Raw genomic sequence first — 15,010 nt, 5'->3', positions numbered from 1 at the left:
AGCAGGAATTTGAAAGGAAGTTGAACAAGTGAGAAAGGGAAAGTCTACTTCTTTTATCTGCTGAGAAAATTCATCCTGGAAAGTTTTCGTATTCTATTCCACCATATTCTATTAGGTGGGACACAATGCTTTGGATTGGGCTGAGCTAAACATGGAGCTAAGGTTCATCTATGTTGTAAGGAGGAGAAAATAGTGGAAATTGTGATGTATTGTAGCAACCAGTGCTGGTGAAAGGTGTCACTGCAAAAAAAAAAGAGTGCTTTGATAGTTGTAGGCATGCAGCAATATACTAATACTTGCTATAAATTAAAATAAGCATGCATTACTTAATGAACTTACCAGTCTGCGGATCTCTCTCTCACATTCCCGCTTTATTCTATTAATCTCATCCTGGTGGGACTGATAAGCCATGCGCAGGTCAGCCGCCTTCATTTTATCTGCCTGCATAATGTTGTTCAAAGCTTCTTCAAGCTGTTTTTTGCCAGATTTCAGCTCCAAGATCTCTTGTTGCAACTTCATCCGTTCCCCATCGAAGGCCTTGCGAGCCTCTTCCTTTGCTTCACTCAGCAGCGCTGTCTTCACTTTGTCAGCCGCCCCGTCCCGCAGCACGTTGACTGTTGACTGCAATCGCTGAATTTCACCATCTTTGATCTTCACCATTCTTGCTACCTCCTGCTCGTGCTGCCGGATTAGAAGCTCCCTGACACTCTGAAGTTCCTTCATTTTCTCTTCGTGGAGCTTGGCTTTCAGTTCAGAAACATAAGCAGTGTGCTTGTGCTGCTCCTGCTCCCTTTCTTGCTTAACCTCTTGGATCTTCTCTCTCAATTTACCCACCTGGAACATCAATATAAAATACTGATTAACAAGTGCTACCACAGTTTTGAAAGTCTTCAATGGAGCTTTGGAAACACATTATTAAAAACTCAGCCTGAATATTCAAAAGCAAAGACTACACATACCTGACTCTTCCATTACCAGTACAGAACTGGAGAACCAGGGCTAGAAAAAGGCCGTGTGTGTGTGCAGAAATCTACTTTGGAGATACGCTACTGGTGACAAGCTCTCACAGTTTTAGGTAACAAAATATCAAGCAGCATCCAATCTAGTTCTCTCCTTACCTCCCTCACCCACTACCCCACACTTCTCCTATCCATAACCACTTCATTGTGCCCTACGAGGAGATGGAAAACAAATCAGAGACAAAAGAGTTCCTGTTTATGCTGCGAAGGAAATCCTAGAAAACGTTCTAGCATGTGAAGGACCATACTTCACGGATGCTCATATTGACATAGATCTTCACATACATCCAATTAATTCATTTCCACAATATCCTTCTATAGCTAAGCAGCACTACCACTGTTTTACAGATGGGATGGCATAGACTGATTTACCTAACTTACACACATACTGTCTTTAGGATTTGAGTCTCAAATTCCTACACCTGAAAGCACTGCTTGACCTAAGATACTTCCTGCTAATCAGATGAGAAAGGATCTTTCTTGAAGGAAGAAAGAGAAGAGATCCTGCCAACAAAGGGGTGCTCTTGTCAGTAGGAAGACGGGGAATAAAAATTAAATTAAAGGGGCAGGGGGGAGGGAAAAAAAAAATTGATTTTTGATTTCTTAATTTCTTTGCTACTTTAACAGAAAAGTCCTCATTAGATAAGGCAAAAGAACTGGTCTTCTGAAAAAACAAGTCTACTCAAGGGGTCTCAGACAGGACACCTCAAAACTGAGTCTGTTGACGGACCCCAGACACGTCAGAAAATATAGGCCAGTGACTCTAAGGGTACTGGGGGGAGTAGGGGAAAGGTCTTATAGCTTATTATAGTAATACCCACTGTGATGAAACCTCATTATAAAATGATGCTCAGCAGGCTGCATGGAAAGCAATGCTTTTTCCCAGTGGGATCAGATATTAATTTAGAATAAAGAAAAAAATAAAAAAAAATAAAAAAAAATGAGAAAGGCTTGCTTCTCTATTACAGTATATCAAAAAGGTGATAATGGATTTCATCATATGTAGTGTCAGTAATATCTTTCTACTATCCCTACCACATTGACTGCCAAAATACAGGCTCTATACATGCACTTCTCATCTAAAGCAGAGGCGGAGATTTCAAGGACTTCTGTTTCAACCTTGAGTGGCAGTACACGCACACATACCAAACAGTGCTTCATGGCAAAAGGAGGCTACCGAGCAGTAGGATGTTAGACACTGTCACAATATTCCCAGACTGCTTGCATCTATGCTACATAAACCTGGGATCTGTAGTCATACAATGCATTTCATTTATGCTAAACTAAGCCAGTATTACAGCTTGCCTCATGTTAGTGCAGAAAGGATGGGAGGTCTCTATTAATATTCATCATTTACTATGATGATGTAATTAAATAAAATTGGGATTTGCATGGTTCTGGATTCTACAGTCAAAACAAAAGTAATGGATTAATTAAAAGCAACAAGACTAGTTCAGGAGAGGTCCAGAAACCTTCATTAACTTGTTTATTGAAAGCAAGTTGGATCCAAACAGGCACTTTTCTATATTTGCTTTAGGAAAAATGGAACATCCTAACTCAAGAGCCTCAGATACATCTCAACCAATGAATTGAAGATTACTATTTATTTTCAGAGTGACCATAAAAATGAGACTGACATGTTACTCATTAAACACACAGCACTGACAGCAGGATTTTCAGCCTGAACTTCACCTGAAGTCTTCAAAGTGCTGGGACAGCAGACTCCCTGTGCCGAAGATGTTATGATCCTGCTTAAACAACTCAAACTTACCCTAGATTTAAACAAAAAATAAAAAGGAAACAGGCTGAAACAGGAGAAGGAAGGAAGGTATCTACATTTTCATGAACGTAATCTAGATACACTGTGGATTAAACTCCAGCTGAGACAGCACTGTAATTACAGCTGTGGAAAAGGTAACAGCTCTGAATCAGACACCATCAAAGGCAGATTTTTATTGCACAGATACTGTTCCTCTGTTCCAGAACTACACAGATAACATATCTTCATGAAGAAATATAGATTTTTATTTTTTTCCTCCCTAAATGGTAATTCTTTGTATTGGAAATTATCTGCAGGAGATATCCATATGTTATTTCTTCTGGTGGAATGACATTTAGTTCCAAACCTATAGTGGATAACACCGGTTTCCAGTGCTTGCATTAGGGTACTCAATTCCACAGGAGACTTTAAGACTCTCCTGTGCCTTCCCATGGTAGGGAGTTGGACTGGATGATCTTTAAAGGCCCCTTCCAACTCAAACCATTCAATGATTCTGAGCCACTTATTTACTTACTTTCTGTCACAAGTCGAGGAGTTTATAGGTAAATTTGCAAATGAATGAACACCTGTTGGTTCTTGCCACTCAAATCTAACAAGCAACATTTAAATGCTTTGCTGCTGTCTGTGACGACACATATTAAACCACTCAGAGTAACTGAATGTTATCATATATCACTACTCATTTTATCTACAGAGTTTCAGCAAGAGCAATGTAAACAGGAAGAATAAGAATCCTTCTAAAACCTCTGGATTTTTACACTGCATCTTAAAAGCCTATCACGCCTCATGAACCAGTAAAAAATATGCATCCTAATTCTTAAGATCTTTAAAAAGTCCTTTTTTTTTTTTTGTCATTGCTTCTTGTCAGACAAAATGGAAAGTTAGATCTGTCTGTCAGGTCTTCCTTCAGAGCCATGAGCTGTCCCTCGTGCACTCCCTTCATCCCAGGCTCCTGCACACTGTGCAGATATGTTCATGTCTGGCTTCCACAGCAACTGACTGAATGAAAATAGTAGTGTGGCATTTCCCCATATGCCTAAGTCTCACTTTCAAAATGAACTTAAACTTTAAAGCAATTTGTCTTTTCTTAATTTCCGGCACTTGAAAGAGTCTCTAGCATTATAGAATCTATATTAAAGAGTCTCTATCTAATTATATAACAGAGTCAGGCAGGATATCAGGGCACCAACAAAACAAGTATTTTCCTAAATTAAATCTTTAATAATTGGTGCACATTGATACAACATTGTTGACAAAGCAGAAGCTAGTTTCTTTGAAAAATAATGCCAAACATCACTGCTTCCTCAGAGTCTCTAGCATTATAGAATCTATATTAAAGAGTCTCTATCTAATTATATAACAGAGTCAGGCAGGATATCAGGGCACCAACAAAACAAGTATTTTCCTAAATTAAATCTTTAATAATTGGTGCACATTGATACAACATTGTTGACAAAGCAGAAGCTAGTTTCTTTGAAAAATAATGCCAAACATCACTGCTTCCTCCCTTTCTTATGTCTGAACAGTGCCTGAAAGGAATTTCTTTAAAACAGTACAATTATATTATCATAAAATCTTTGCATCTGGTGTTGCTTTCTGTGACAAGGTACTTTGGTACTTCAGACATAAATGTAAGTTCAGTTTTATAAACTGGAGTCAATGACATAATTTTAAAATCATGCATTTCCTAAAAGGCAATAACTGATATACCCATACAAGTTTACAAGTGCTACTGAACCACTACCCCTATAAAAATGTTATGGTAAGAACTTACTAAGGACTATATTTTTTTTTCCTCTTGGATTTAAATGCATTTTTTAAATTATTTTAAAAATATTTTATATATATTTTATATTTTATTTGTGGCACAATAGTCAGTCACTTCTGGGGCTGGGAGAATACTGTTCACACAGCTTTTTCCCAAGAACTCAGGTTATACTAGGCAATTTATTGCCAACTGTGAAAAAGACAAGTTACTAGGATGAGGCCAAAAAGCAAAGATGCAACTGTTTTAAAAACCAAATGCAATAGCAACTTCCCTTCAAAAAGAACAAAAGTAGTCCATATGCTTTGCTTTTTTGAAAAAATACATAAACTCTACTCCTATTTAAGCACATTTATAGTGTAATCTAGTGTCCAGCCAACAGCATCCTTTATACTGAAATTTCAGCATGCATTGTATCATGCCATTAAAAATTATTCACTTGGGCAAGACTGTTGTTGTGGACATAAGTAACCAAAGATGCCACTATGCAAAAGGCAGCCCTAACACTGGCCCCATTTTTAGCAACATAATAGCTAAATATTAAGAGTAGGGAACATATTTGTAGTAACGACCCAAGATACAAGGCACTTGCCATGATTTATAGAGTTTAGCCTAGATTTTAGCTTCTCCAACAACTAAGAACAAACATGAAGTTTTTTGTTTGTTTGTTTTTGAGTTGGTTTTCTTGTCTGTGTTAAGTAGCAAGCTTCCTTTCCTAACAAAGTTCTGTATTTGCCTCTCTCTCCCCTGGCCCATTCCTCATGAATTCCAAGAAGGAAATAATTGAACATCTAACACTTCCACAATGCTTCGAACAATGCAGTTCCAAATTCAAAAGCTCAGTTATGCCATGGGTTATACAGAACAATGGACCCAGCACTGCAGATGTGGCCTCACCAGTGCTGAGCAGAGCGGAAGGATCACTTCCCTCAACCTGCTGCCGACACTTCCTAATGCAGTCCAGGATACCATCAGCTTCCTTGCTGCAAGAGCACATTGTTGACTCATGTTCAAATACATTTTTTCATCACTGCAGACACACGCTGAGCAGTTTCATACACTCTAGTTTAACTCCACAGGGATTCTCCCATCACCAGAACAATTCCCCAATACTTTTTCACATTCAAAAGCAGCGTCACATAGTCTAACATGAACTGATACTCTAAAGAAAAAGAACATATTCAGCAGCATTTTTAATGTTTCTCTTAAAAAAAAAAAAGAGATGATACCCTAACTGTAATTAAAAGGACAAGAAATTTAATAAAAGTTGGCAAATTATCTATTGTACTGTGTGACTAAGTATGGCTTCAGTGAAATGCAGCAACATCTACAGCGGTATCTTGAAAATTTTGCTCTGTGCAATGGAGTAGAGCAATCTGAGTAGACCTGAATAGAAACAGCAGCAGTAACCAATGTGCCCCCAAACACAAAAAACACACTTTGGCCACCATATCAGAGACTATTCAGCCAGTCTGGGGACACCAGGTTTGGGTTGGAAAAGATACTAAATACAATCTATTTCCAACCCCCCTGCCACGGGCAGGGACAGCTCCCACCAGACCAGGTTGCCCAAAGCCCTGTCCAACCTGGCCTTGAACACTTGCAGGGAGGGGGCACCCACAGCTTCCCTGGGCAACCTGTGCCAGTGCCTCACCACCCTCATAGTGAAGAATTTCTTTCTAATGTCCAATCTAAATCTATTCACTTCCAGTTTGAAGCCATTCCCCCTTGCCTTTTCACTACCTGCCCTTCTAAAAAGTCCGTCCCTAGCTTTCTTGTAGGCCCCCTTCAGATATTGGAAGGCTGCAATAAGATCTCCCTAGAGTCTTTAGTCCAGGCTGAACAGCCCCAAGTCTCTCAGCCTGTCCTCATAGCAGAGGTGCTCCAGCACATTCACTCATTTATTAATTTTGAATTCTGTGAAGTAGTACTGCTGCAGTTCTTCTCAGTAACTTTGGACTTACTGCCCAATGTTTGACAGATGCTCCAAATTCTCTCGTTTCAGTGATTTTGTTAAGTATTGAGAATTTACATTTACATACCAAGCATTGAAAATAGCTGAATTCAAATGCGCTTCAACTTCTGTCACAAAACAACCTACGCAAAGGGATGTGCCAGTAGCAGGAGGAGTAACTATATATGGTTTTACCTATACTTCATTCATTTCCCTGCTCCAAGACAGTCGCCATATTTAATTCCCAATTACAATACTCTAGTGCCTCCTTACTATTCAGTACACTCCTTATAGCTTAGTAAGTAAACCAGCTCATTTCTTTTTCCATACACAGCAGATGGGAACAACATTCATTTATATATATATTCAGTATGCTTGGATTTTCAAATCAACAGCTGTATTTAGAGTTCTTCTATACATACAGGCCATAAATCTTTTCCATACAACTTTTTAAATCCCCAGTAAATAAAGCTGTTTTGACAGTATGACATGCTATCTTTTTTTTTTAATTCCACATATTTAAAATAGATTCTTTTCAACTTACACAGAATCACTGTTACACACAGATTCAACATCTGACATGAAAGCTCAAAAAAATTATGAGAAATCTGGGAAAAACATGAGAACTTACAAAAACAATCTATAAAGTTGTGAGGTAGCACAGTGGCAACTGAGTTGACACATCTCATTTATCCTAACTCCTTGATGTGCTGCGATTTCAACTCTACAAATGTACAGTCACAACTAGAATATGGATATTTAAAAGCGATAGCAGAACTCAGTGAGCATGGAGCAATACTACTTTTTGTCATCAAGAACAAAATACTACCTGAAGTGTTGGAAGACCATCTTCTAATGTTTGGTAACCATCTCAGTAGGAATATGCTTTTGTAATACTTGCATACTTTGTAACACTTGCAATACTTTTTTGTAATACTTGCTCCTAACTATTCATGGATCCCAGCATAGGCACTTAGAAAGCTGATTCACATTTTCCTGGCCGATTACGAAACCACATTCATTCACTGTGGCTCCCTGTGCTTATAGCACTGGACTTCAAGGTTCTGTTAGAGCGAGTCCTGCCTCCATTCATGTCAAAATAAGTACAATTTTTGTGCTTTGGTCAACTGTGTTGCTTGATACCCAAATTTTGGATGTCTTCCAATCAAACACTTCCACTAGCAGAGAGAAGGCAGTATGTGAGCTCATGTTCAGTTCATGCACTACCTTCTGCAGGCTCACCATAGATGGCAACAAACCTACAATGCCAGGAGGACATGCTACATATCGACAGGCCGCCCAAACACATCAAACAAGTGTTCCCAAAACAAAAGGCAGTAAAAGGGAGCTAAGGCAGGGCTACAACTTTTGCTTTGCCCCTTTGGCTACATAAATGAATCCAGCTGCTTGTATACCAGAGGCCCAAAACACCCCCAGCAAGATCCACAATGATGCATATATAAAGAACTGCAAACCCATCAATTTTGGATCAGATATCGCATAAGTACATGGGGAAACAATTTTACAGGAGAAATTCCTTTAAATGGTTCATCAACAAATGAAAAAAATTAACTGGGAAAATATGCACAAAGTTTTGGACATCTCTTGCATGAAATTTTATTTCAAATAATATATTTTGTAGGCAGAATCATATTAAGACTAATTTCCATTTGTGATGTCTCACATCAATTAGAAGGTTCTTCCTCAGAAAAATCATTAATATAGGCATATATGTGAGGGATAACATAGTGTAGGAGAATTCAATTAAATGAATTGGCCTCATGAGAATTTGTTACCTTTACTAACACAGTTTAAGTCCCACAGGCCACAAACTTGTCTCTCTACTAGCTTCAATACATTCCCTCTTACCTCTGTGCCAATAAATCCATTTAATTTATTTAGAATTCTCTAGGAACAGTGTTTTTACTTTTCTGATACCAACCCATAATTTCTGTTGGTTTTGTTACTCATTTTTAAGCTACAGTCTAAAGAGGAAAATCTCTGTGGCTTTAATTTACTTATCTTGTCAGTCAAGACACAGAGAGCAGGCTGTTGGTGGGAAATAAACTACATGCTTCAACTCTGGTTAAAAGATTCAGAGCAGATACGGCAGCAAAGATGGGGAAAAAAAGGCTTACAGACCTCTTCCCCCCCATCCTCCCAGAAATGCACTCCAACATACTGCAGAATTCACTACAGACTGCACTGTATATTTAGTAGGATTTTAGAGTGCTCTGGCTGTAATTTCATCTTTTGTATTCACCTACACATTACATACATGAGCTCACTCATTTCTCTGCACACATATGTGCACAATACACAGATATATCTCCTATAACAACCTCAATACTCCAGAAAATATGAAATTCTCAAACTGTAGAAAAATGAACAGCTAACCAAACTGAAGCAACTCTTTACCAGGCTGGTTAGAGATAAATAAGTAGGTGAGTTATAGAAAACGTTCCTATGTTTGTCATGGTTGTGTGGCTACACTTTATCCTTAGTTGAATCAGAGTTAAACTTGACATGATTACAGGTAATGCATCAAACTTGGAAGCATACCAAAACTAAACTCTTCTTAGGGTTTGTGTAATTTTTTTATAGATTTATTTTTAGAATCTGAGTAATTTAAACATTCAAAATTAATTCATTCTTCTGTCCAAAGTATAAGAGAACTTTATTATTATGTGCTCTTTTTAATGCAATTAAAAGATGATAACAAAATTCTCACCTGTATTTCTACATAAAAAGTGATACAGAATAAAGTAGGAAATTAGACAAAATAGCTAAAAAGAAAAATCCACTAACGTAAATGTAACATACCATCAGCTCATAGGTCTCTTTCCAAACAGAAGTGCTGAGATACTAAAAATGACAGTGAAATAATACAATTTATTATCTGGTAAATTCAATTTTAGAGGGTATTAACCACTAGAAAAATTCATGGTGTGTGTTTGTAAGGTGCACATGTGGTTTGTGCCACTCTTGTTTTATAATTTATTCTCATTAAATCAAAAAGAGAAGGAGAAGTTGAATGAAGAAGTGAATAGCAAAAAAACCTGACTTCTCTGTTCTGTCATCAATACTGCTGACCCATAAGAGGTACAACTTTTTGTTTTAGTCTGCAAAGAAGAAAAATTTCCAAGGCAACACAAATTTAGTTAGCTGATATATACTGAACCTATTGTATTGGGAACAAGAAGACTTTCTACAGGTACATCAGTGATAAAAGGAAGGTTAGGGAAGAAGTGAGTCTTCTCCAGAAGGAAGATGGAGAACTGGTCACAAGGGATATGGAGAAGGCTGAGGTGCTGAATGACTTCTTTGCCTCGGTCTTCACTGGAAAGGGCTCTAGCCCATTTGAAGCTGAGTATCGCACAAGGCTGAAACTAGAATGTTATTATTCAGGTGTTCCAAACTTTACAGAGATATAAAGAAACAAGGCCAGAACAAAGCTATGTTACATAAAGTGAACACATATTTTCATTGCATACTTGTTGTGCCAGTGAATCCTTGAGACTCTTGCAATTACAGTATCACCAAACACAGATAAATCCATCTCTACATGGAGTCACCTCCAGGACTGACTTGTGCAAAGTCAAATGCACTAATTGAGATTAATAAACTAATAGAATAGAAATAAACTTATTGGCTTGTCCAGCTTTTAAGCTACTACATAGATACATAAAAGTAAATGCTATGTAAAAAAAATATATATATACTTCATGAATGAACAATTTCTCCTAGGTGATCTCTTGACTACTCAAATATCTGTTGAACATGTGCTAGATAAACAAATATTAATGGATCTGTTCCACTAGCAATTGGATGTATCTTTGAACAGCTCAGAGCAACGGCACATATAACCTCAGCAAAACAAATCAGGACCCCTACACAGATGATTTCCAGTTAATTTACATTCTCCATAGACATTTAAACTGGCATGCTTTGAACATGGTGCTGATGTTGGACTTTGAAGACACTTCTTTTTACAACATACAGTTTTCAGTGCTAAGATCAAACACAAAACTCTCTTGTTGCCTTTAAGTCACACTAAGCTACTGCCATGTGTATTGCTGTGACTGCAAATTTCAGTGACTGGATGTTCGGGGATATTTACTTCCTTTTGCACATTATTTAAATTAGTCAGCACCAACTACAGGTCACCAGTGATTCTTCGGATTTCACTTTACCATATGTTTTTCTTTTAAGGCTAATGGTTTTAGTAACAAATTAGTTTGAGATTCAAGCTCTGCTGGTTTCTAGCAGTGCTATTGTTAAGAAGAATGATCGCAAAATAGACAAATACCTTGCTTTTTTCTTGCTGAAATTCTATCTGGATGTTGGTTAGTTTAGTTCGTAGCTCCTCATTAGCAGCTTGCAGGGCTTCAATCTCCATGTCAGGCTTCTCTCCCTTGGCACGGCTTTTCTTTGACATAATTGTTTTTGAAGTTTAAAATAATTTTTTTGCTCCACACTGAGCTATCAGCTAGTGTCTTCTGCTTTTAGCATTTAAGAGTCACGTAGTGTTCAACAAAACCTTTGACACAAATTTCTGCCATCATGGGAGCAGTCTCTCGTGCCCTGGAAGAAACAAAGTAGTGGGAATAGAATTAGGCTACAGCATTGAGCAGAGTCAAACATCAGACTTAACATCCAGTTTTAAAGCACACTGAACCTCCTTGTAGTATATAATACCATATTGCATAGTGTACTTAACTTTGAAAGAAATAGACCAGAAGAAGTTACACAATATTTCAACATCTTAGCTAAACCCTATCAACTGTAATCTGATAGATTACAGAAATAAGACTTTTTACAGTTATGACGAACATAACATATAAACATAAATCATATCTTATTCAAGACCTCACTTGGTCCATGCTCAGGATTCCCAAGAGGCACTGGGAAAACCAAGAATTAACTGAGGCCGCTGGTGTTCCAGTGGGAATAGTTTATTTCCTGTAAGAAGAAGAAAGCACTTCTCACCTTAATGTATCTACTATAATGTATTATTTATAATTGTCATCAAGTCTCACAACATCAGGCTATACAGAAAAGGTATTGCAATACTGGAAAAACATTTTAAAATTACTTCTTAAAAATATCATAAACTGCTTATGTTCAGGGCTGAAGCTGTTTGAAATGCCCTAATCAAAACATGAAGGTATTAAACGTCATCTTCATTCCTCAGCATGCCTCTAATCTTAAAACATACTCAATTATTTAAATAATCTTTATGTAATATTCAAGGAGAATATCAGTAGCAGATGAAGAACCCTAATTCCAATAATTAGGAAATCCCACAATTAGTAGTTACAGAAGCTTAATCTGTGGGGTTTTTTTCCCTCTCTGCTCTCCTTCAAGACTAATCTGGTGCTCCATGAGAACTAACTGAGCAACAAGTGCTCTCAATGCTGAATTAGTGTCCAAACCCACATCCTCTGCTCATTTTAAATATCCACATAATTTTCATCATTAAATTGCCAACAAAGCAGAGAGGTTTGTGCTTTTGTTATTGAACTACATTCCTCAAGTATTTTATCTCCAAGAAAATTGCTACGAAATTGCCTTCAAGCAATAAGTTGTTCTTTCCAACCTACTTCTCCCTGGGAGTTATTTTAGAAATTGTATTAGAATGAAAATCACATGCATTCCTTAGCACAAACTGTCTAAAGGGTTAAGAGCAATACCTCAGATGTATACAGACAAACACCATTTGGTGAGCTGAACTAAACACATCAGTTTTACTCTCCTTTTTAACGACTGGTAAACAGAAACCAAGGAGTTAAGTATTGGGCTCAAAATGACAAGTCAAGTCAGATGAAATGTGAATAGAACTCAGGACATCAAGTCTCAGTCTGACAATACTCCCACGGAGTTCTTTCATTTATAGAAAGCAAAAAAGACCAACCATACCAATTATTTGCTAAAGTAACTGAAGTGAAATCATTGTTTTGTTTTGTAATATCAGCTGCCCTTCCTTCCAATCTTAATAATCTATCGATCTATCCTATGCAATAAAATTTGTTTCTTAAAATCATTATAGTAATTATTTTTAATACATAATTTATAAAAAAATAGGAAATTTAGTTAGATTTTAATTTTACTTATGTATCAAACTTTCCTTACAAAACAAACACTGGTGCTTCTCAGATTTTACACATAATTGTTGATTCATGAAAAATAAATTAGCAATACTCTTACAGTAACTTGAAACAAAGAACTCTTCAGTGAGTAGAAGAAACTTGAGGAATTGAAGGAATTTCATGCTATTAATTTATGGATGCTAAAGACTAAAACTAAAGACTATTTAATCCATTTATTTCATCCAAAATCTTTAACTTCATGGAAAATATGAATTCTAAATCAGTTGCTCGTGTTACTTCCCTTATCAATTTGTAAAGAAAATCTAAAATAACATAGATGTGCAAATCCAGTCTATAATGATTCCATAACATTCACAGTGGTGGAAGGGGAAATGAATTGTTACTTATCTCAGAGGATATCTGGAGTGTTCAGATACTATCAAGGAATTATTCCTGAAATTCTTACTAAAACAAAATTCCCGATGAAACCAGATTGTGCATGATTTAATCTAGTAGGCAATTAACTAAGTTAAGGAAGCCAAAAACATCCCTTACTGGCCTAGCTATATTAACTTTAATCTCATTAGATTCCTTCGTCACCCCAATCTCAATTAGAGTTTGGAATAAAGAACATTTAAGTAATAAATGTGTGTGCTTCTCCAGCAGTAAAACAAAAAAGTGAGATAACTGTGCTTGATGTGGATTCACATGACACCCAGAGAACTGAAAAAGAGATCTGAAATGTCGAGTGTTTTGAAATTACCATATATATTTTGTTCAGTAACAATAATCTCTCCTGACTGTGCCATTTTCCCAAGCATATTATGAAGATATTAGGCCATTCAATATGGACATCTAAACTTATATTTATACACTTCAGCAGAAGGCCTGGTCATGCAAAATTCCCAGTAACTGCAGAGTTTATATTTTATCTGTCACCAACATTGAAACCCTGTCCTACAGGTCAAACAGGTCCTGTCCTACAGGTCCTGTCAAACTCAGGTCTTGCAGTAAGGTACCAGAATAATGCTGTTGTCTACCTTTGAAAATGTTGGGGTCTAAATACAATACGCATTACTTAAAGCTGTTCAAATTACATTTAGCACTTAAATTAGCTTTTAAAATAAAGAGTTCAACATTACTCTTTGAAGTACTCTGTAGAGCTTTGAAAAATGGGAATCTCAAAACATCGTTCTTAATCTTTTTCCTATAACTTGCCAAATGTTAAATATTGTACCTTCCAGCTAAAATAAAAGCTTAGACCCAGAACCTGAATAAAATCACTCTCTTCTCTTACAGGCATTAAAAGAAGAAAAAAGGGGAAAAAAAAGAACACAACACAAAACCCAAACAACCACCACCACCAAAACCCACACCAAAACAACTCATCAACCTGCATTGGTAGGCATAGAAACATTTCCATTTTTACTCTTCCCTAGATACATCTTCCAGCATATCTATTTCAAAAGCAGGAACTATGGCAACTCAAAGCCTCTCTATACACCCAGAGAGGCACAAAGCCCAGACACACAAAGGCTACAGCAAAAGAGCATGCATCCTTATTCCTGAATGAAAGGATCAGAACCAGTAAGTGTCCAGATTCCCTTCTAGTTGACTACCCACATTCACTGTTTGGATAAAGGTCAGAATTAAAAAAAAACAACAAAACCTAAACTTGTAAACACAGTTAAAGAAAAAAAAAAGGAAAAAAATTCCTACTCTCACAAAATTTGACTTTACTGACTTTACAGAAGCTTCAATCAACAACCTATTTATTAATTCACTATATGTCAGTTGAGAGGCAAGTTCATGAAGCCACCACAACACACCCCCACAATCACTCCATAAATAAAAAAAAGCTACTTCCTGCACTGCGAGTTCTACATACTTATTGCAAACCTTAAGATTATTTGAATATATTCTATATTTTTCAGAAAAAAAAAGATAGGAAAGAGTAATGGATTCTAAATCACAAGTCACATTCTCAGCAGTCTCTGGAACATACCAAATGTCTTATTTGACAGGTATAGGGGCATTTGTAATTCAAGATAAAGAACAACAAGAAAAGAAATAAATTGACTGGATTTGAAGCAACTGTTCAGCTGTTTGGGGTCTGGCACATAAGAGATCGAAATATTGAACACAATTAACAAATTATTATTCTACTTGTGTTAGACCTTTTGGGAAATCCATTAAATTTCTAAGGTACCTAGGAAACCAATCAGCTGAACAATGCTCCAATCAACTTCCAATCATTCTTTTATTTGCTTTACAGATTTAAAGGATGTACTTTATCTCAATCTCTTGGTTTTAGCAAGAAAGGCCTAGAACTAAGTCATGAATTGATGTATGATGCTTCTAGATATTAAATATCAATAAAACATAACAGTAAAAAAAAATTCT

At 36.7% G+C, this 15,010-nt stretch overlaps 1 protein-coding gene across 1 annotated transcript in view; it reads right to left on the bottom strand.

Moving 5' to 3' along the window:
• The window catches only part of JAKMIP1 (janus kinase and microtubule interacting protein 1), a 52,524-nt gene extending 41,568 nt beyond the window's left edge, over positions 1-10,956 (bottom strand). Inside the window, exons 1-2 of the mRNA XM_010189204.1 lie at positions 10,828-10,956; positions 340-834 (exon numbers count right to left, since the gene is read on the bottom strand). Of these exons, the coding sequence (XP_010187506.1) occupies positions 340-834; positions 10,828-10,956 (624 nt within the window). The remainder of the gene's footprint in view (positions 1-339; positions 835-10,827) is intronic.
• Positions 10,957-15,010: the final 4,054 nt, after the last annotated feature.

Source organism: Mesitornis unicolor, unplaced genomic scaffold, assembly GCF_000695765.1.
Source record: "Mesitornis unicolor isolate BGI_N332 unplaced genomic scaffold, ASM69576v1 scaffold18307, whole genome shotgun sequence".
Lineage (NCBI taxonomy): Eukaryota > Metazoa > Chordata > Aves > Mesitornithiformes > Mesitornithidae > Mesitornis > Mesitornis unicolor.
Note: the sequence above shows the minus strand (reverse complement) of the source record. Positions and strands in the feature narration are given on the sequence as shown.